General features: G+C 41.0%; 1 protein-coding gene across 3 annotated transcripts in view; it reads right to left on the reverse strand.

The window, feature by feature from the left end:
- The window catches only part of TCERG1 (transcription elongation regulator 1), a 38,093-nt gene extending 15,934 nt beyond the window's left edge, over positions 1-22,159 (reverse strand). The window contains exons 1-12 of one of the 3 annotated variants that reach the window (XM_075274743.1): positions 22,071-22,159; positions 18,200-18,434; positions 16,984-17,172; positions 16,418-16,748; positions 15,777-16,013; positions 14,000-14,062; positions 11,728-11,928; positions 10,207-10,325; positions 6,842-6,930; positions 4,485-4,645; positions 3,962-4,028; positions 1,920-2,046 (exon numbers count right to left, since the gene is read on the reverse strand). In XM_075274743.1, the coding sequence (XP_075130844.1) occupies positions 1,920-2,046; positions 3,962-4,028; positions 4,485-4,645; positions 6,842-6,930; positions 10,207-10,325; positions 11,728-11,928; positions 14,000-14,062; positions 15,777-16,013; positions 16,418-16,748; positions 16,984-17,172; positions 18,200-18,434; positions 22,071-22,120 (1,869 nt within the window). In that variant the 5' untranslated portion in view covers positions 22,121-22,159. Of the gene's footprint in view, positions 1-1,919; positions 2,047-3,961; positions 4,029-4,484; positions 4,646-6,841; positions 6,931-10,206; positions 10,326-11,727; positions 11,929-13,999; positions 14,063-15,776; positions 16,014-16,417; positions 16,749-16,983; positions 17,173-18,199; positions 18,435-22,063 lie in introns of all 3 variants that reach the window. The other 2 variants (XM_075274745.1, XM_075274744.1) reach the window with 2 other exon arrangements.
- Between the last annotated feature and the right edge of the window lie 384 nt (positions 22,160-22,543).

Genomic DNA, 22,543 nt, shown 5'->3' on the forward strand with positions numbered 1-22,543 from the left:
ATTTCCTGAGGTGGTGACCAGAAACAGCCAGGGAATCAAACAAATGGATATGCGGCCACTGGAGACAGAGTCCTGAGGAGAGTACTTGTTTGCTATGTTTATTGGCCCATTAGCAGCAATATAAAATAATAAAATAAAAGCCTTGGAAAACTCCTTTAACCGCACAGAGCCTACACTTATATGGGATAGTCAATGAGAACAGCAGTTGCCCAAGCAAAGATTCGGCAGACAGCTATTGAAGGTGAATGGGCACCTTAAGTTGCGAAATCTGAAACCTTAGGGACCACCGCATTTACAAAAACGCACATATCAACTGCATATCCTAACAGCGGAAAACTTTACAGAGATTTTGCAATAAAATGTACAAAGTTCAGTGGCTTAAACAGTGCGAATGAAAAAAATATTGACCTGTTATAATAGACACATGCAGAAATTCTTACTATAACTTTGTGAGAAACAATATTGAAATAGATGACAATACCCAATTTAAAGAGTTATTCCCAACTTGTAAAGTAAAAGCATACTGCTAGTATTGTGAAGGTTATAATCATGTAATGTATGAAAAACATTGTTATTCTTAAAAGCTGAATGCTAGATATAGTTCCTTATGCTTGAAACTGGTATAATGGTATATGATAAGATGGCACCTGCATCCAGGATGGCTGCAAGAAAAACAAATGCTTGGCTTGCTGCCACAAGACAGCTCCCCAAGGTTACCATGCTGGATCGGGAGTAAATGGCTATATATGGAACTGCTTAAACTTTTTCTGTTTGATTGAACTGTGCCATACTAATCAGTAATGAATATGAAAACTTATATTGTTGTTATCTCTCTTCCTTTCTCTGCTACTATTTAACCCCCGTGTTTTTAATAAAAAGTACATCAGCAAACATTCCTTAGCTGAGAGAAGAACGAATACCAACACAGAGTGCTGTGACTTCTTTACCGCCTGGCACTCAGCCTAATTAATTAGGACGACGACAGTTACCCAGGATTATTGATCATTTAGTCATAAACGCGACTCTGACCGCATCAGTATATTATCAGTGATTGGAGGGATAATATCTGATCGGAGGGATACTATTCATTTAGGACCGCTACTAATCTTGAGAACAGACAAGTCTTGGTACTGATTTAGTGTGTATCCTGTTCTAAGTTTCCTCTGCACCGTGGTTGCTCATAGCCCGCCTCTGTGTAGGAACAAAGCTATGCTGTAGTTCCTTACATAGCAGTTGACATGGAGCAGAACTGTGCAGGGAAATAAGGTCAAAACCAGCATAATGGCCTCTTCATGTTCACAAAGGTAAAAGTTGACCTTTCATGTTCTCACAGATGTGTAATATTACATATCACTAAAAAAAACGGACAGTGCGCTGAATTCAGTGCACTGTCAGCTTTCCTGGTATTCGCCCTGGTGCTGGAGATATCAATGCTGTTCGTTTCGGCACCCATATCTCTCCACTGTCAGAATGGCGGCCCTTTTGGCCTAGTGCCATCACTGGATTGTGAGGAACGCTCCCCCATCCTTACTCTCCCCGACAGTACAAGTCTAAGGAAGAATACTTGTCAGGGGGCTTTCTTCACAGTGATGACGCTAGGCTGTAAGGCTCACCTTTCTGACAGTGGAGAGCTATCAGTGCCAAAACAAATCAGGCACTGATATCTCCAGCACCAGGGCGCTTACCCAGAAAGCTTACAGTGCACTGAATTCATCTCTGAGGACATGAAAGGTCCTCTTTAAACCCTCAGAGATCAGATCTACATTGATCGGGGGGCAAATCCTAGCAGTATGCTATAACTTTAAAGATAAGAAAGGAACTAGTTACCATGGGGAAAAAACCCTGTTACTGAGGATTTAGTGACTCTTGTGCAAAAATCAGAAAAGATTTATATACATCTCAAAAGATGATTTTCTAACCCCTCTCTCCAGCAACATATCTCTAAACTGTTTCATTCGAGCATCCAGTGGGACAATGGCTCGCTCACGAGCAGCTTTAATTTCAGCCTCCATAGCTGTCTCTTTGTCAGACTCTGTCTCTTCTTTCCTAAAAAAAGAAAAATGTATACACGTTTACATTCATACAAGAGAGCTGACACAAGTAAAGAAAACCATCAGAACAAAGACATCTAATATAGACATACACTGGCTTCGGCCACTTTTAGAACTTTGTTTAATGCCCTAATTTTACATTTGCTAAAACTCTTAAAGGGGTTGTTCAGTGACTGTTAATTTACTTACCTGTCCCAGGTAATTACAATCAATGGAATGGGGGTTTCGACCACATCGTGACCCCCATGTCATAAATACCTGTGATATTGGTGAGAGAGGGGGCAGAGCAATACTGGAGGCACTCAGATCATATAACCTGGAGTCGTGATGTGGCCACTACCCCCAGGACAATCGGCTCCACTAACCCAGGACAGGTAAGTAAATTAACAGTTTCAGTATTCATGTATTGACATTGTTTTTACAGTGACTATACTATTCCAGTACAAGGACGGAATTCAGTGAACTCTTTAGAATGACCCATGTTTTCTACATACATTTGTAAGGTTGGGTTTGCACTGTGCTTTTTACTGAAGAATTGTAAGTTGTTATTATTTACAGCAATGCCCAGCACTTCTTACTATAAATTTCACCTGTATGGCGAGAACCATTCAGTTGAAAGACTCTTCTTTCCTGGCATAGTAGAAATGTGTTACTTATAAAAGGTATTAAAAACACATGAGGCAATAGGGCTGAATGCAACACCCAAATGCAATCAAGGATTAGGAGTTGGGACCCAATACCCATATAGTGCACTTCCAAAACCTAGCACATGTGCATTAAGAACATAGAAATATATGAGGTCTGCTAGGTCTTTGAGATTTTTCCCCTATATAGAAGTTATTAACACAGCAGTAAGTGATAATCTGAAATGGCTTTCACTTTTTGCTTCTAGCATGCATAACAATATGATGAATACTGCACAAACCCTTTTTGGTGACTTATTTACAATCAAAAGAGATCTGCATTTCGCTTTCAACGGTCTACAACAGGTCATTTTATACACAGTCCAGTCATGTTAATGTGACCAGCGCCTACTTTTGACGTCAACATTAAATACCCAATCGCAGAAGGCACGTGTCATCAGCCATCTGGGTGCACTCATCATGGTGGAAGGCATGATGGATCAACACAAGTATGCATCTATCCTTGCGGCCCATGTTCACCCCTACATGCAAATTGTTTTTCCTCAGGATGATGGCATCTACCAGCAGGACAATGCGATGTGTCATAAAGCTCACAGTGTATGTGCATAGTTCGAGGAGCACCAGGATGAGCTTACTGTACTCCCTTGGCCAGCAAATTCCCTGGACTTGAACCCAATCAAGAATCTGTGGGACTACCTTGATTGGGTTGTTCGCGCCATGGATGCTCAGCCGCGTAACCTAGCGTAGCTGGCCACGGCACTGGAGTCGGCATGGCTCAACATCCCAGTGATCATCATCACAACATCCCCTCTCTTCCTGCACATCTCGCAGCAGTCCGCTCTGCCAAAGGTGGTTATTCTGGATTTTGACAGGCGGTCACATTAATGTAACTGGACTGTGTACATACAAAAGTGTCTATTCTGATGTTGGCTCTTAGCTGGACATATCCTGAGGTGAGCTGCAGGAGAAGGTCAACTGCCAAAAATAAAAACTAAATAAAAATCTTGAGAGTTACTCTGTCAGGTATTATGAGCAATGAAAATGGTCTTTTAAAAAAAAATAAAAAAATCTGCCATTCATTTCGGAACATCTCTAGTCAAGAGCCAATAAAGAAGGACACATTTACATAGTATGGACAGACCGTGAACCTATGAAACACTTAACCATGACTCTAACCACACAAATTGTCACATGTCATCTAGCAGCTGCTTGGAATATTAAGATCCAGGCATAAACTAGATGTTGCTTTCCATCTATGCAACTTACTTTCTCTTTTTTGCCTTTATGGGTTCATCATCATTCGCATCTTCTGTTGAGTCGTGGTCGTCTTTGACTGCCAAAGAAATATTAACAGGTTACTTTTGCACTAAAAAAAAACCCCACCAAAAACTGTTGTGTTTGTTTCTGTATAACTTGAGGTACAAAGTATAACCTGAAACACAACATATGGTGTGTAAGCTCCTGAAGCATATGACTACTGTAGCCATAGACATCCATTCAAGGTGGAACTTTCCTATACAGTGGGCTACAGCTTCCTTCTGAAATGTGGTCAATGTATAGCTGTAACATAGTGAACATTTCCTAAAGCTCGTGCCATTTTCTGCAATATAGCATGTTTTTCACATTCTCCCATACTCCTTTGCCATACATTTTCTAAAACGAAATAATCTGGATCCCTTTTTACAATTCATGCACAAGGATCGTGGGTAAAGTAAACTGTAAGAAATAGTTATTCTGGATGAAGTCAACGTTTAAAAAGAAATCCATTTTCTCCGACTTGTGAACTCACAATATTTTTTGTCGTCTTCTAACCCTCTCTTATGTGGAGGCTCCTGAATGATTTTGTCAACATCGGCTCTTCCAATGAGATCTTCTGGCCTGTCCCACATAGAGAGACGTGTCGTGGGATTGTAGAAAAAGACTCGCTCGTCGCCTGTCCACACCACACACCTAAAGACAGAAAAGTAATATATTAACAATAACACATAAAAGATGGAAAATCAACAGTCAAGTCTAACACCCAGGAGTGGCTCATAGCTCGGACACGGAAGCATAACAGCAGTCAGATACATTACAGAATTGCATGACTGATGGTAAAGTACTGCAATACATACCGCCACTACACAACTAACCATATGACTGACTGGAGTACATGTACAAGAACCATGTGTTTGATTCAAGCTGGTGTCTGCCACACCCATTACATACTTTCTCTTAATTAGGGAATCCTTTTAGGTTTTTACAGTCCATGTATGTTTACCATATGCATCGGAAAAGCTTCCGGCACATACTTTACATAGATCCATAAAATCCCATTACATCGATAGAGGCCAAAAAATGCTCTTTTTCCTTCCTTTTAATAACATATGCTGCAGATTTTTGTATGGGAAGGGGACACCAGGAAAAAAACAAAAAAAAAAAACAGAGCTTATGTATGTCCATATATATTAAGAGCTCATACAGATCACTGTGATGCACTTAAAAGGGAACCTGTCGCAATGAATATACAGTCCAATCTGCACATAGCATAATATAGAGCAGGAGAAGCTGAACAGACTAATGGAGTGTTTTTATCAAAATGTTCTAAGTTGCCATTTCCACAGTGTTGTAGCCATGTGACTGACTGTCATCTCTGACTTCACATATAGGGAAGGCTGACAACCACAGAGCAGACCTCCCAAAATGGCTACAGAACTCAGAATGGCAAAAAAAAAATGAATACAATTCAAGTGATAGTAAATCTTTTTCCCTAAATCTATATTCCAATCTGCTCAGCTTCCTCTGCCCTATAATATACCACTTGCTTATAGCACTGCATTTCCATAGGCACCGCACATTGGCATCAGCTGGCATAGATCAAGACAGCTTTCCATTCACCAACTGCAAAAATATGGAGCAGTGAAGCAGGGCTGTGTTTATGGGATCTCATGATGTGCTCCCTGACAATAACATTCCTTTCTGTTCTTCAAGGGGGTCCGCCCTCCCAGACCTTCCTGTATAATTCAACTGGATGGACTACACCAAGGCTCTGTATACAGGGGGCACAAACTTAGAAGTTTAACATTATAAGACGTCTCCTATCTCGTAGTTGTAAAGAAAAAGCTCAAAAACTCAGCCTCCCGGACTTAGAGATGACTTAGGAGAATGTGAAGGGAAAAGCATAATCACAATGTCCGCTAGAAGCAGAGAACAGTCCTGTCGCTGCCCGTGTGATGCTGTGTCGAGCGCAGAGAAAGTCACATCACGTGAAAAGCATGAGAAAAACATGAGAATTTTCAGATGGAAAGCAACTAAATAAAGTAAGGGCCCCTTCACACGGAGGATACGCTGGCTGATTTTGAACGTGTAAACGTTCCGAATCAGCAGCGTTTAAAACAGGTCCCACTGCTTTCTATGGGAGGACATACGCGCGCTCCCCATAGAAATGAATGGAAAAAATAAGCCCATTCATTTCTATGGGGAGCACACGTATGCCGGCTCCTATAGAAAGCAATGGGACCTGTTTAAAACGCCACTGATTCGGAACGTTTATACGTTCAAAATCAGCCAGCGTATCCTCCGTGTGAAGGGGCCCTAATACTAGTACAAGGTGAATTATATATATGTATATTGGGGACTTGGGGTACATAATGAAAGGGGGAAAAAAAGAGTCACTGGAGTGCTTCTTTAAATCTCTGCCCATCTCCTCATAGGGCAATACTCCTGACTAATAGAGGACTAAATGTGAGCAGAGAGATTTCCACAACACTACTGATCTTTCTCATCTGACCATAGAAAGGAGGCAGTGTGTGCACAATGATACTGATAGGACCACTGGCAGGTAGCACAGCCACTGCTTCTTTCATACAAAAAAAAAAAAAAAAAAAAAAAACCCTTGTAAGCAAAATGCTGTAAAAACTAGTACGTCAGTAGAAAAAAAGTTGTTTTTTTTTTTAAAAAAAATAAATATTTGTAGTAATATCAGGAGAACTCCGATCTCTGTGTCTGAGGAAACGTATCACCCAGCAGATAAAACAAGTTTCTTACCAAACACAAGCATATAATGTAACAAAATGAAAGCCCTTGCCTGTATAGATGTAAAATCCAGGACTAACACAAATGTCCCTGCAAACATTGGCAAGAAAACAGGCTTTGGGGCATAAGTACCATGGGGTGCCAGGAATTGGTGTTGTAGCCACTGGCCGGGCTTTTTGGGCAGCTTTTTCCTCCTCTGTCATTTCTTCTTCTTTTGGCTCCTGATAAATAAGATAATATTGCATTGATAAAGTTGTAGGAACATACATCAGAGTCAAGGTGACTTATTAGAGAAATAATTGCACATCTTAAGGTGGTAAAGATATCACATGTCCATGTAAAATTATAGGAATGCTGTACAAATTGCTGGTAGAAGCATTTACCGTAATGCTGACAATAAACATGACTAGAGATGAGCGAGTAGTATTCTATCGAATACCTCGCTGCCATAGGAATGCGTGTAAGCAGCCGATCACCAACAGGTTAAGCGTAGTGAATATTCAATGTGCTTAACCCCTTGGTGTTCGGCCGCTTACACGCATTCCTATGGCAGCGAGGTATTCGATCGAATACTACTCACTCATCTCTAAACATGACCAATACACTGACATGCGCCGCCCGTCCACTAGCAGCTTCCGCAAACCTGTGACTGCTATAACAGATAATCTGTGTTGGGTTGAAGTGTCAGAAACAAACAGGTCATCAGCATGAAAATTCAATTTGGGGTCGGAGCGCTCTTTTAAGTGTAGTATACACTACCTGTGACCACACAGTCCTCCCACACTAGAGATTAATATCTAGATAAAGTGCAGCACACTGGGCTATTCTACCTGGGAAAATGACTGACACTGTGACAGAAACCAAGGTTTTTTCGTTGCTCTTCTCCTAGTGCATTGCAGTTCTACCAGTAAGATTTCCAGAGATATCATCAGTAGAAAACACAGCTCCAGCTAGGATCGGCAGCAGCTGCATATATAGGTGGAACTGAAGATTCATTTAATCTTTCATATGAAACCAGGACCACTGTTCTACATTTTATAATACCTGATATGTAATTCTGAAGTGCTCCCCCCACCACCACACACACATATATACAGGAGCCCACCCATCCGTACTCCTAGTGAGAAATGGTGTACAGATTTCAGCTAGCAAGATATAAACAAAAAAATAAAAGAATACGGTAGGTACAAAAAAAGCAATATAGCATAGCAAAGGAGACAAAATCTGTTAATAAAGTATTTTATAACAGTAATGTCACAAATACTGCCACAAAAATCAAAAGTTGGGACAACACGGTGACAGTGGTTAGCACTGCAGCCTTGCAGCGCTGGAGTCCTGGGTTCGAATACCACCAGGAACAACATCTGCAAGGAGTTTGTATGTTGTCCCTGTGTTTGTGTGAATTTTCCTCCCATTCTACAAAGACATACTGATAGGAGAAAGAAAATAAAATGTACATTGTGATGGGGCTCACAATCTACATTAAAAAAAAAGTTGTTCAAAAGTTTAGGTACACTTTAAGTTCATTGGACATGGCAGTGCAAAGATTGGTAAAATGACACACATGGTCTTTACAACTGCGTGGGTGATATAACCACAGGTCCTTCCTGAGGACGGTAACTAATGCATGGCGACCTGCCTGTGACAGTAGGGGGGGCTATAGGGAGTAGATTATGTGAGAGAAAGAGGAGGCATTTATGCAGAACAGGGAAGTGAGACTGATGAATCTGAGCTGCAGAGCGAGACCTCACCTTTGCACAGCAATACACTCCCACTTAAAAAAAAAGATTATTTTTAATTACGATATACAATTTTTAAATATTGTATAATGAGTCAGATAGTTTGATACAGATTGACTTTCACGTGAATTCAGTAGTAGCTCTTTAATGAATTAGAGGTATCCCTTGCAAGGTATATCAAAACATTAACCAATACAGGATGATGGACCTATATTTAGGTGGCCAATCACTCCAAGAAAGTGACCAGGGAAATTTATTCAAGATAACTTCATTTTGTGGAGTGTTGGTCCAGTTAATTCCCATGGTGACTATAGTCTATGGTCTCCAATAATTCCAGTCCATATACATTTACAAAGAGATTCAGTCTCCACGCACAAGAAACACATGACATATGGTGTACAAGGAAAAGATGCAAAATGTAAATGTACTGATGGAGACTTCTTAATAAGCCTTGACAATCTGATCCTGACATATCCATGTTATATAAGAAAAAATATATCTATCTTTGTACTTTGTATCTCTGCAATCAAAATCATAATATCATCAATGACATGAAGATCCCGGTTTTAAGAGGAAACTTCAAAAGCAAAAAAGATAGAAGGGTGTGAGAATATAAACTAATGATGACATTTGACGCACTCCAACGGGGGGGGGGGGGGGGGGGGGGAAGGGAGTTAAACCTGTCACATGGTTTTATGTTCTTTTACAACAACTAGACACATCACTAACCAAAGAGACAATAGACTCAGAGATCCTTCCTGTAAACTGATATATACATTTTAACTTATCTGTTTATATGCATGTACTGCTTTCCATCAATTGTGCACCAAACACTGTATTCCAGTATAAATGTGCTTGCCTTCAGATATTGTGTTATATCATGCCTGATGAAGGGACCAGTGTAGTCTTGAAAGCTTGCAATCTGTCATCATTTTTTGTTAGCCATTAAAAAAAGGTATTGACTACTGAGGCTCTCAATCTTTACATTTTATATCCATGTTAGTAAATCCTAAAAGATTACGAAATAAATCAAGCGCACAATTTCTCAGAACTCCATTATCCATTTTTGAATAGTTTGACAACTGGGGGTTACCATTGTCACATCACAGAGATGTTTGGACAGCCTGGCAGTGTCGGCGTTCACTTTAGAGCAGGAGCACAGCCCCTACTGGCAACATTCAATATTCAATTCGTCCATTACAGACAGAACCAGTTCTTCATGCTCTTGCTTGATCTCCGAGAAAGAAGTTGCCATTTGTACTTTAGAGTCATAAGAGTTATCATGATATTGCAGGTTCCAGAGGTGGGACCCGCATCTATCAGACATTTATGGCATATCTTGTGGCTATGCCGTAAACGTTTGTCATGGGAAAACCCTTTTAAACTAGCTTACAATCACTATATGTAAATACTGTTTTCACTGTATTGTACGGGTTGTTTGGGTTCAACAAAAATTCTGTATTTTATAGCCTGGATTTGGGTTGCAAAAACCCCTAAACTACACAAAAGTTGATTCAAGTTTTCAATGTCCACATCATCCCTAGTAAAACAAGACTGTGGTTCTATGAACTTTAAGTATGTAAGAATATTTAGACCGTAAAGTAGCGGTGAAAGTGTGGTAAGAACGTAGAGAGATGACTGCACACAAAGATCACAGAACGCTACAATATATATACTCCATGCAGGAAACACACCCTAACCCCACCAAAAATGTATTAAAAAAAGCACAGTACCAAATGACTTGGTTGTAGGCTTTACCTCCTTTATTTCCTTGGGAGGTTCTTCCTTTGGCACTTCTTCCTCAGCCTCCATTGGCTGGGGCTCTTCCACAGCTGGTTCCGTCTTAATAGGCTCTTTAAGTTTCTCCACTTCCTTATCTACAGGAAGATTTGGGACATGGAGTAAACGGATGACATTTTCTTAATATAGTTTTGCAACAATTGATCATATACACAACTAGAAACTAACAAAGACTAAAACCGACCACACAGACTTCGGATGCTGCTATCTGATTCACCACGTAAGAGATCCCACCGGCAGCCATAACTAAACTAAAGAAGGCAAGGTGGCTGATGACTGGCTAAGGGCCCGTTCACACGGGCACAGAGGGGGCAGATTATGGCGCGGAATCCACATCATAATCCATCTCCTCACAAAGGTGGTTTATGGAGACCGCTAGCATGTTGCCAGTAGTGAAAAAAAGAAGCCACATGACCTTTCTTGAGGCGGATTCCACCTCAGGAAGGCAATAAAAGTGAATGGGAGGTGGAAACCGCGTCACGGTTTTTTGCCAAAAAACGAGTCATGGTTTTGGTGCAGTTTTTGGCAAAAACCGCAACAATTTTTTAAGGTCTTTTCACTGCCAGGCAGAAAATAAACCACCCGGTGTTTTCTGAAGCGTTTTTTTTTTTTTAGCCAAAAACCGCTCCAGAAAATGCTCCAAAAACTGCCTCAAGGTCCAAAACAAGCTTTCTAATTAGGAAGCGTTTTTTTTCCGGACCAAATTTCGCCACACGTAATTCATGTGTGAACTTAGCCTAAAAGCGACCAATCATGCCAAACATTGATATTTAGGGCTGAGCAAAAATATCCAAAATGGCTGATCTCTCCTGCACACTAACATCTGCCCCCTTATATGAACATTTGTGGTATTTTCATAGCAGACATAAATCTAATGTGCATGGGCAGTCTGACTAACCAGAGCGTTCAGACCCCAGGAAGTTTTTAGCAATAGGCACATGGATTTCTGCAAGCCCCATTCCAATGCATGGGACAGTCACAGAAACTTCTGAGCAAGCAAATCCACCATCTTAACCTATTCATTTTCCTGAAGTGTCTCTAAACGTATTTAGTTTGGTTCTGCAAATACTATTACTAAGCCCATAGACCTATCAGAGCAGGTAAGGATTGAAGAAACTCAACTTTGGCAGGTGAACCAGAGCATAACTTGGGAGTATATAGAAATATAGTCCATGCCCATACCTTTATTTCATTTCTTAAAGAGGACCTTTCATGGTTCGGGGCACAGGCAGTTCTATATACTGCTGAATTCAGCGCACTGTCGGCTTTCCAGTGGTATGTAACATCGCATGTGCCCAAATTCATGAAAGGTCCTCTTTAATTGATATAAACAGCAATATCACATAAACAGAGGCACCATTTCATTTGTGCCATCCTAACCTATCTATCTGCAGGGCTGGGTTTATATGATGGGTTCTGGTGACAGGCTCCCTTTAATAGGCAAAGAAATCTGATTAGAGATGTAATGGACACGCTTACCCTTCTCTTTCAGTTCCTGAGGTTTGTCCCACGTGGACTCCAAAGTGCGGTTATTATAGTAGTACGTTTTGCCGTCAGCGGTTTTATATTCAGACCACTCTGACACTATTGTTGCTCCTGCTAATGTAGCAGGAGAAGCAGCGAGGGCCACTTGAGGATGAATCATTGGAACAATTGGAGGAGCAATTCCTGGCAAGACACCTACAAACATTTTTGAAAGTTTAGGCAAGATAATATTGTGTAGCAGACTTCAGATTTAGATAAAAATAGATTTCTTCTTTTCTTAGACATTATTATTGAAGGTGTTAGATGACTAAATAAACATATAGTATGCAGAGACATTGGTAATTTTTGAAGGGACTTTTTTTTTCCCCCAACAGCGCAAAACAGCTATTAAAAGGGACACCATCAAATCAGTCTTTAGTGTGTATTGTAGGATGAACTTTGGTACTGCTATGCAGACAAAGACCAGCAGGGGGTCGCTGGGTACCAGCACTGGATCACAATGTGATTAAACAGGTCACTATTTATTTTTATATTTTATAATCTATGTCATATTTTTTTTAAAACACCTTTAAACCCTTCACTGCCAAGGATATACCTGTCATTTGTAAATGTTGGCCAAGGATAAAATATTAAGGCTAGAATTTAGATCTTAAAGACCAACTAACACTCAGCTTTCTCAGGCTCAAGAAGAGTGTGAAGTCAGGAAGAACCATGAAAAACGTTATTTCCAGGATGTGCAGATCTATAAAGGAAGGAAAAGCAGCCAGTGATGTCAGGAAGAAAGCAGTTAGTGGTAGGGGAGAACACCGTATTATCTTTCTTGCAGATCAGGGCAAGATATGTTCCCCCTGACACACTATCAGGAAGAACTGTTTGCCCCTTCTAAAGGGGTGAGATGGGCAGGTACCTATCTAGTCCTATTTAGTCCAGTGATTATGTAAAGATATGTGCGCAGACACAGGTTTTAATACATTTCATGTATGTAAGGCACTGCCCAGGTCACCCCTTTTTGTCCAAAATCTGATTTTCATGTATTAAAAACAAAATATTTATGTATGATGGCGCAAATGTCTGTAAATTGCTGCGTGACATTCTTACAGAATGATAGGATTTTTTTTTCAATGTTAATTAAAATTTAGGTTTGTGTTTGTCGACAGTGTCGAAAACGGTCCTGGCAGTGAAAGGGTTAAAGACTATGGCTAGCCTCTTTGTCAAATAGTTTCATGGTTTCGATACATCTACAACTATTGGAAAATAAAACACACTGGGGGTGATTTAGCAAGTGTGGCGTTGCCACCCGTCTTGATACTCCCTGCACCTATCTTATGACAGGGTGCACACCTCAGCAGACATTAGGAGCATTCTCCAGGGTCTATGAGGGCTCCTTAGATCTCTGGCATTATTTACAATACTAATTCTGAAAGGGCCGATGGAACCAGCCCACCCTGCCCCCTCTGAGGAAAGTGGTGTGTAGAGTACACAATGCAGGATAGGTAATAAATGTCTATAGTGGTACAACCCCCTTTAAAGCGATAGTGTCCCTTCAAGTAAAACTACTGAAACGTTTTGGCTAAATTGAGGGTTTTGGTTTTTTATTTATAGCAATGTCATTGCATCACTAAACACCACTAAGACAGAACAAAATACAGACTATAGTACACAACAAATCCTCAGTGCATTGTACAGATAAAGAAAAGGTTCCAATGGTGTCAATATATATATATATATATATATATATATATATATATATATATATATATATATATATATATATATATATATAAAAAAAAAGACATTGTCTTAAGGTCAAGCCCACTTTCTAAATGAAATAATTGAGAATAGCCCATCAAGATCTGTACCTTATAAGTTTCATAGCCTGGGCATGTGGGTCATTTTAACCACATAGCCACTGGATGGTATTGGATTTTAATTCTTTTCAGAAAGTGGAATTATACTTTAAGTCAACAAAGCACAAACACGCATACCATGCAGGAAAAGGCCACAACACTTACAACGAAATCTAGAAAATAAATGAAGCAGTTCTGGAATAACAAAAATGTGTGTTAAACCTTTAAGACTGCTTCAAGTCGGGTAAAGCATATTTACTATATCTAAGCGTGTCTGGATTCTACGTCACTCTACGGATGTGCTGTAGGGTGGGGAGAGTGGATGCAGAAACGCGGCATGGGTCAGAGAACAGGATTAGGAACATCAGCATTCACTACCATGCCAAACAATAACAAACTAAAACATTATTAAAAGTTACCGGTTTTGGTAGTAGCCACTGTCTTTACATACGGGCAGCTTACTATCTGCATCATTGCTACACCTGTAAAATGGATATGCAAACAGATGTGAACATGCCTATCACTGTCTGCTAGCACTGGGGCTGGACACTGCAAAGCTTACATAAAAAAAACCTCAAGGGGAAAAAGTCAACATATTTGGCAATTCTGAAATTGCGTATTATACAATAGACAAATACAGTGAAGGCTATAGGCCACGTGTCTAATACAACATCCATATTTTAGTGGCGTTGTACAGAGGCCCCCACTCATTTGTAACCTTGGAAAAAACGCACAAGCAGTAACCATTGAAGACACAAAACACAAATGTGCACACACACCAAACATGTACGTGTTTGCATGAAACTGCTGCAATTGGGAAAGGGGATTCCAAATATTTAAAGGAGTATTTCAATTCATGAATTCCTTGAACAAGTACAAATCCTTTTAAAGTATTAGAATATTCTATTTGAAACAGGTATTTTAAGAAACTTGTAACTACCCTTGCAAGGAACTGAAAATGTTACTGAATGTGTGAAGGGTCATTCCGGAGCGCTAACTGGAAAAACCAGCATAAATACGGGTAGTTTTTACTGTGGCACCTCAGTGCTCACCGACACGTCACTTTGTGCTACAGGTTTTTTTATGCAGCATGTGAATGGAAATCGGACTAAACTTCGTCCATTGTGCTATATCTGTAAGATGCTATGGGTTGGACACCGGCACGTTTATGGCAACTAACTTGAAATTATTTCACTCAGTTCACTATTACCTCTGATCTGCTTTGTACTCAGCCCAAGCAAAGTCTTCATAAGCTATTAGCAAACTGCTATCCACAAAACCCTGAATTGGTCTGCTATACTTTAACTACTGAACTACCTCTGCTGTATTACCCTTCGTTCACATCTGTGTTGGTATTCCGTCCGGGGGAGTCTGCATGGAAAACCCCCCTTCCCGCGAATGGAATACCAAACGTAATTGCAAGCGCTGTGCAGTGAAAGCACACGGATCCCAATAGACTATAATGGGGTCTGTGTGCTTGCAACCAGATCTCCGAAGGGATCATGCGGACAGGAAAGTAGTTCACAATCTATTTTCTTATCTGCATGATTCGTGTGGGCAACGCACGACAAGCACACGGATTCCATCATAGTCTATGGGGTCCGCGTGCTTTTACTGCACAGTGCTTGCAGTTGCGTTCGGTATTCCGTTCAGAGGGTCCCCATGCGGACTCCCCCAGACGGAATACCAATGCAGATGTGAATGAGGGGTAAGACAGCCAGATCTTGTGTGACCCTTCCTCAAGGGACATACTGTCTTGTATAGATAAACTATACTGTTAGGAGTCCCTCTACTGGCCTGATATTCAGTACAGTAAATCCAGCCAACACACAGACCGAGTTACAACTGCTTTTTAGGGTGTATATGGTATACTGAGACAAACTAAAAGAAGTGACCAATAATCTTCTTGGCATAGAATACATATGACACCAAACACTCTGAAACTTAAACTCTGCGTTCAGCATTGAACTCTGCTTAGTTTTCCTCATGCCACTCTAACAAAACCTTTCAGTTTTCCAAATTAGTTGAGAACTCACCTCATTTATAATGACCTATCCACTTTTCTCTACATATATTTATTAACCCCATCAGCTACATCACCACTATTTCTATTTGTATTATTCAGCTTTTTTATTTTAATTTTGGACACTACAGATTTCTCACGCGTCAAATATAAATGAGAATACAGCACGTTACCTGGTAGTGGTATGGGCATGCCAGGAAGGGGAACACGAAATGGAGGTACCATAACTGGAGGAAAAGCAGGAATTGCTGCAGTGGGCTGTGGCAACGCATGAGGAACAGTTGGTGGCAATGTCTGGGACAGTTGCTGAGGAAGAGTCTGCACTGAAGAGACTGAGGACAGAGAAGCTGCGACACTGACAGCGGACGTTGTTGTCACAGTAATACTTTGGGATTGATCAGGAGAAGAACCTATAAAGGCACAAGAAGCGAATTAGAAACATAATTCAATGAAACTCATTGAGAATCTATATAGCTAGAAATTCAGTCTCCTCCCTTCACAGCCAGTGGTTGCAGCAGGAGATCAGGGATTGTAAGTTTTACAATTGAGTCGCATACAATTTTGCAGAATACTGTAATGTTTTCAATTGTGATGACGTGTGTGCAATAAGTATGCTTTTAGTTTTCATGATGACTGGCCTAATAAGATAATTCAGAATTGGGCATAAGTCAGACTGCGCACCTTTTTTTTCTTGAGCACAGTTTATGAAATACCTAAAGTCCTGAGCGTTTATCTACTAATAAATGCCTAAGTAGTAGGAAAAATTAAATGTAACACCTGGAAGAAGAAACCAGAACTGTAGAGTCATACTTACTAGGCACAACCTGGGAGATAGAAGTCGATGTGCTAGTATTCGTTGTAGAAGACTGACTAGATGAAGCTGAAGGTGAAGATACCATCAATGACGGACTACTTGTAGTAGGAGAGGCACCTGAGACGGCTTGCGCGTGAGTAGCCTGGGTCTGCACTTGACCTTGTCCCTGAACTTGCGCTGCTTGAGCCTGAACCACCTGGGCCTGGACTACTTGAGCTTGATTCTGCACTTGAGCTGCCATCAGCGAAGTCAATTCTGACTGCTGGATGACTTTTACACCATCAGGCTTAGTCCATGCAGATTCCCGGGTACGAGCATTGTAGAAATAAGCCTAAGAAAAAAAAAAAATTAAATACACACTATATATTATAGTAAAAAATATAGCATGAAACATACAGCAATTTTAGGGCTATCTGCAAATTTCCCTACCCTTCACCATCTGATACAAATACTAGATTATGTAGCAGTAAGGTGTATTCTATTTGCACATCGTGTCCTTTTACCACAGAAAACAGGCTTGTGCTCACCACTCAGAGTAGAGAAAAAAGTACAAGTAGCCAACTAACCTTTCCATCCGGAGTCTTGTTCTCTACCCAGATTTCCTCATTTGGAGGCAAAGTTGGAGCTTGTGAAGGAGCAGTGTTTGGACTGGGATTAGATACGGTGGCAGGTGAAGACACAGGTGGCATCCCAGGCGGGAAAAGCATTCCAGGAGGTGGCATACTTCCAATATGTGGGGGCATGAAGGGAGGTCGCTGAGTAAATGAAATATGAAAATGTTACAAATAGTTCTTTTGATTAAAGCTAGGTCCATACAAGCGCTGGTTACCCACGGACCTTGGGCTTAGAGGATGGGGTGGTGTAAAATGTTGAGAAAATGATGGTGGTGGAGGAGGGTCACTTCAAAGTTATATTTCAGCAAATGTCTTTGTTTTATAACGTCTAAGATAACTGCTTGAAGTGACCCTGCCCTCATTTTATTGGCATGTTACACAGCCCCATACTCCATACACCGTTACTCAAAGAGAGGCAGAAATAGCTCTAAATACAGAATCCAGGGAAAGAATACAGAGATGCAGGATTTCACAGAAAGGAGACAAAATTTGTTAATAAAATTATATTACAAAATGTTATTGACACAAACTGTCAGAAAATCAAAAGTGGGGGCAACACGGTGACTCAGTGGTTAGCACTGCAGCCTTGCAGCGCTGGAGTCCCAGGTTCGAATCCCACCAGGAGTTTGTATGTTTTCCCGTGTTTGCCTGGATTTCCTCCCATTCTACAAAGACATACTGATAGGGGGGAAAAAAAAAAAAAGTACATTGTGATTCCTATATGGGGCTCACAATCTTCCTTTAAAAAAAAGTTGTCCGAAAGTTTAGTTACTCTAGTGTTTTGTCCAAAAAAAAGATCTTTAATGTCAGACTCCAAAAACACTAAATGGATAGTTAACTTGAAATTTAGATTGTGACGGGGATTGATGTTCTAGCCTGTGTAGGGCATCGTAGAATATGTTGGTGCCACATAAATGAATATAATAAATCCATTTTGATGTGTTTTCATCTACTGTGAAGTAAACATGCTCAAATATCAACTGTCCGGACAAAAGAATTTAGAAAGCTACGGTCACCAGAATTTACTGTGTGAAAATGGCGAAGCTCCTTGGCTACGTAACAAAACGCAGCTGACAATGAAGTGGAAGTAACTTAAGAAATCAGTTCACAAATATTATCTTGAAATGAACGTACTATGGAAAAACTGGAAGAGGTTAACTGTGTTTACCTGAAGATGTGGAGGACCTAAGGGAGGAGGAATGCCACTTGGTGGTGGAATCGGTGGCATATTTGGGTCAAAGGGAGGTCTGCCAAATGGGGGACGTGGAGGTGGTGGAGGCCCTCGCATCATTCCAAATGGAGGTGGTGGACGCAACAGTGGCGGAGGACCCCTCAACACAGCAGCAGGCGGTGGCGTGGGGCCACGAAATCGCAGTGTTGGCTGTTGCTGCTGCTGCGCCATCCTGAAGACAAAATTAATAATAAGAAATATAAGAATAACATTAACATTGTTAATTCAGAATTTCACACTTTAACTTTGGTATTTAGAAAGAAGGAGGCGTTTAAATATTTATCTGATTTTAAGGGACACAAAAAAATTATGCAGGTAAAGACCCATATTTGAAAATTCAAAGTTTTTTTTTTTTCAACATATCCATTTTTTTCAAAAATTTTCAATCATGGCATATAAGTGTTTTTTTTGTTAGTTTTTTTTTTAACCCACAGCACTAGTGTAGAGACATGTGCAAACAACACCGCCGGTAAGACCAAAGTCTGGAGTAAAAGATTTCTTCACTCTTGATGTAGTAATGCAGATTTTTAACAGGGGGGCAGCAAATTAATTTTTACCAAAAAAAAAAAAAAAAAAAAAAAAGAAAGAAAGAATGTCAGATCAATAACATTTTTTTTTTTTTTTTTTCAGAATTAAGATTCAGATAATCTATCTTTAGGATAGGCCATCAATATCAGATTGGATTGGTGGAGTGTTTCAGACCCTACCACTGATAGTATTAGCTTCTAGAACAGGGGTAGACAACCTTTTTTTTTTTTTGTACAGCATGCCAAATGTTTTTTTGTTTTTTTTTGGTTAAAGAATGATGAAGTACATTGTGTCCCGTGCAATATATGAAAGATGCTGCAGGACTTTTCTCTCCACATTTTTCAATCGAAATGGGGAACAGAGTCCCCAAACTGAAACAGGCACAGGTTTGAACCTAGCCTTAGATATTCATTTACTTCACAATATGCAAATAATCTGGACCACGGAGGGCAGCTCCATTGTTCCAAGCTGCTATGCCCCACGCTGGTCTAATACGCCCTTCTACCCCACACCCCCTTCTTTGAGTGACAGGGCCAGTGAGTTATGATGAAATTTCATGTGGCCTTGTGTTCTCCTCAGTTTACTAAAACAGTGATGTAACAACTTGGAGCAATGGAGCCGCCCTCAGTGCTCCAGATTGCTCATTTGCATGTTGTGAAAAAAAGGAATCACTCAGCAACGGAGCCATGAATTGTCATGTCAAAAAAGGCGCTACATTCAGGTAAGCCTGGACGATTTGTGTTGCTGGTTTAATATGCTTAAACCCTGGTGACAGGCACCCTTTAAAACCCTCCATTTTTGGAGGTAAAAAACCCCAAAACCACCATGCTACATCTTTTAATTTGTTAAAATGGCATGCATCTCTATCCCTTGCAGCAGACTATTGTGCCCTCTTTACCCCTTACATGTGAATGCAATGAAGAGGATGCAGCAGTGTTGAATTAAAATGTGCAGGCCCGGGGTCTAGGCCCCTGGCTGCAACTGTCCTGTGTAAAATCTATTTTACACAAGGCTGCTGCAGCCAAGACCCTCTACTTTACTTAGATGGGACTGCTGCAGCCTGCAGGTCTTCATTCCACACACAACCCTGATTCATCCCCTTCATTCCATAACTATGTAATGTGCAGTCCTGAGTCAGGTATGAATGGATAAGCAGCAGACAATGTAGTCACTAGGCAGACCCCATGCCAGAGCTGTATACAAGTAGGAGGTAGAATTAACACTAGCAGAGATTGGACTGGGAAGAAGCAGGTAGAGGGAACACTAGCAAGGGTTAACGGCACTGAGAACGTCCAGAGCAATGACATCAGGTCAGCGAAAGAAATGGTTCAGTTTGTTTGCTATTGTTTTGCTCATTTCCTGACCTGATGCTTGTGCGTCTGGACGCTCTAAGTGCGGTTCACCCTTGCTAGTGTTACTGCTGCCTGCTTCTAGAACTACAGCGTCAGGACTGTGGAGTCAGAAAGACAGACTCTGCAGCCAAGTAAACAGAAGCTAACAGAGGACCAGAGTGAATTTAACAGGCTTCTTTTATGATCATCAATTTTTAGAACTAAAGGTGCTACTGGGAGTTAAATACTGATATCCTACAATATAGAAAGATGATAAATACTTGATCAGGTGGGGTCCAATACTCAGGAACCCAATGGATCAGCTGCTCAAATAAATACTCCTTCCACTTCACAAGCCCACTGGCATTACATTCGTCACGTGGCCTGTTTGCAGTTCAGTCCCATTCATGTGAATAGACTATATTATAAAGCATGGCCCCTACGCATTGAACAGTGTTGTGATTGGTATTCATTGGACCATCGTTCTCGATCTGTGTTATCACATTACAGTAAATGACAATGGATACAGACTGATGCGAACTTGGCGTTAGTCATTTTGACAATGTACTTGTAGATGGAATAATGCCCTCTACTGTTCACACGGAGTAAACGCGCGTGTATTTTGGCAAAATACACGTGTAAAATTAAGACTCCCATTGACTTCAATGACATTTTACACGTGTATTTTGACGAGTTTTTATACACGTGTAAAAAAAAATGCCATTGAAGTCAATGGCAGTCTTATTTTTACAAGTGTATTTTGCCAAAATACGTGCGCATTTTCTCCGTGTGAACGGGCCTTAAGAACATCAGCTGTACATGGGACACCACATAAAAGAATGAGGCGACAGGTTGAGTCCATGTATTTATACAAGTCACAGTTGGGGGTACATTGTTCTTTATAATATACACCTGCATCAGCCTCATATATATTGAATGGAGGGGGAGCACACAGGCGCCAATATTGCCGCAGTCATTCTCCTCATTACCAGGCAGCTCTGTACTATTGGCTGGTGTTGCCCCAAACCCCTTATATAACTAAAGAGAACTGTTCGCCCTGCTACTAATGTAAATGACTTTGAGTCACATTGAGACTGTTCTTTTTTATTTTCTTTTTTGTTAATAGAAGTGGCAGCACCCCAAGGGTATCAATGTAGTTCCATTCATTTACATGTCACATTAGTGAAGGAGTCACAAGGCAATAGCGACAGTCACAGTCTAGCCCTAGCCTTATTACTGGTCCTGTGGATAGCTCATAAATATCCGGTTCTGTAAAGGGAAGTAATACTTGGCAGCCAGAGGTTGGCACCGGAGATTCCTATGAAAGCAGTATATGAGTTTCTACAAAAAGCAATGATCAGCGTTCATCTCAGTACAGCCACCATGTTCATCACACTATGAGATCTATGTAATGGTTGTCAGTAGGAAAATTCCAAGGGACGTAAATTTTCACTAATTCTCTTGGATCTGGCTGAGGATGACGAGATAATCTGCACATCTGTGGTGACCAGATACATTTGGAGACCTAAGGTACGCAGATTTACCAATAGGGCACCGGATGTGACCTGCAGGGCATGTGATGATGTCTGACAATATTACCATTATGTTACATCAAGGCAATATAAAAGTCATCCAACCATGACAGAAACTGGTGTGAACATGCAGCACGTCACTGCCGTATAAGCAGCGATCTGTAATAGGAGGCAAAACACACACATGCACAAAAACCGCAACCCAGCTAGGCACTTGTGCAGATCACATATAGAGCCTCAGCAGCGGGCGGTTTGTGCGCTCTCTCCACAGCCCAGGTCAGATGTCTCCCACTCCTCAGCTACAGTACACACATGTGCACGGCCAATAAACCGCACCCCGCCGAATACTACACGCATGTGAAATACCGCAAGCCGCAGATAAGCACATCCCATAACAAATAGCCCAGAACTATTTACCTAATGTCGTTATTGTATCGCTCGGCATCGGAGTCCCCGCGTTCCGCCATTACAGGAACAGCCGACAACCTCACAAGTTCTCCACCCACATACAGACAAACCACCTGACTAGCAAACTCCGCCTGCCATTGGCTGACGAACACATCAATCACGACAGCTTCCGGGTTACAGTTGCCGACGATTTCCGGTAGAGGAAGGACAAGATGCGCGCTGTGGGAGAGCGACGAGTACTCAGTGTAGTGCCATCTGCTGGTGGCTGTGTGAAGCACGAGTAGAAGCCACGTTTATTTGTTTTGCGGCTTCCTTTCTGTAGTTGCGTGTTGTGAGGGGATGTATTGGAGAGGGGAGCGGCTCTCTGTATAGTAGCTACATTTTATATACGTCACAGCTATAGTGTATATATAATATCATTTATGTGTGAGCTATAGCTTCCTGCAGGTGGGGGCTTATGCACATTGGTATACAGCCTTTGC

This window comes from Leptodactylus fuscus, chromosome 5, assembly GCF_031893055.1.
Source record: "Leptodactylus fuscus isolate aLepFus1 chromosome 5, aLepFus1.hap2, whole genome shotgun sequence".
In the NCBI taxonomy this organism is placed as follows: domain Eukaryota; kingdom Metazoa; phylum Chordata; class Amphibia; order Anura; family Leptodactylidae; genus Leptodactylus; species Leptodactylus fuscus.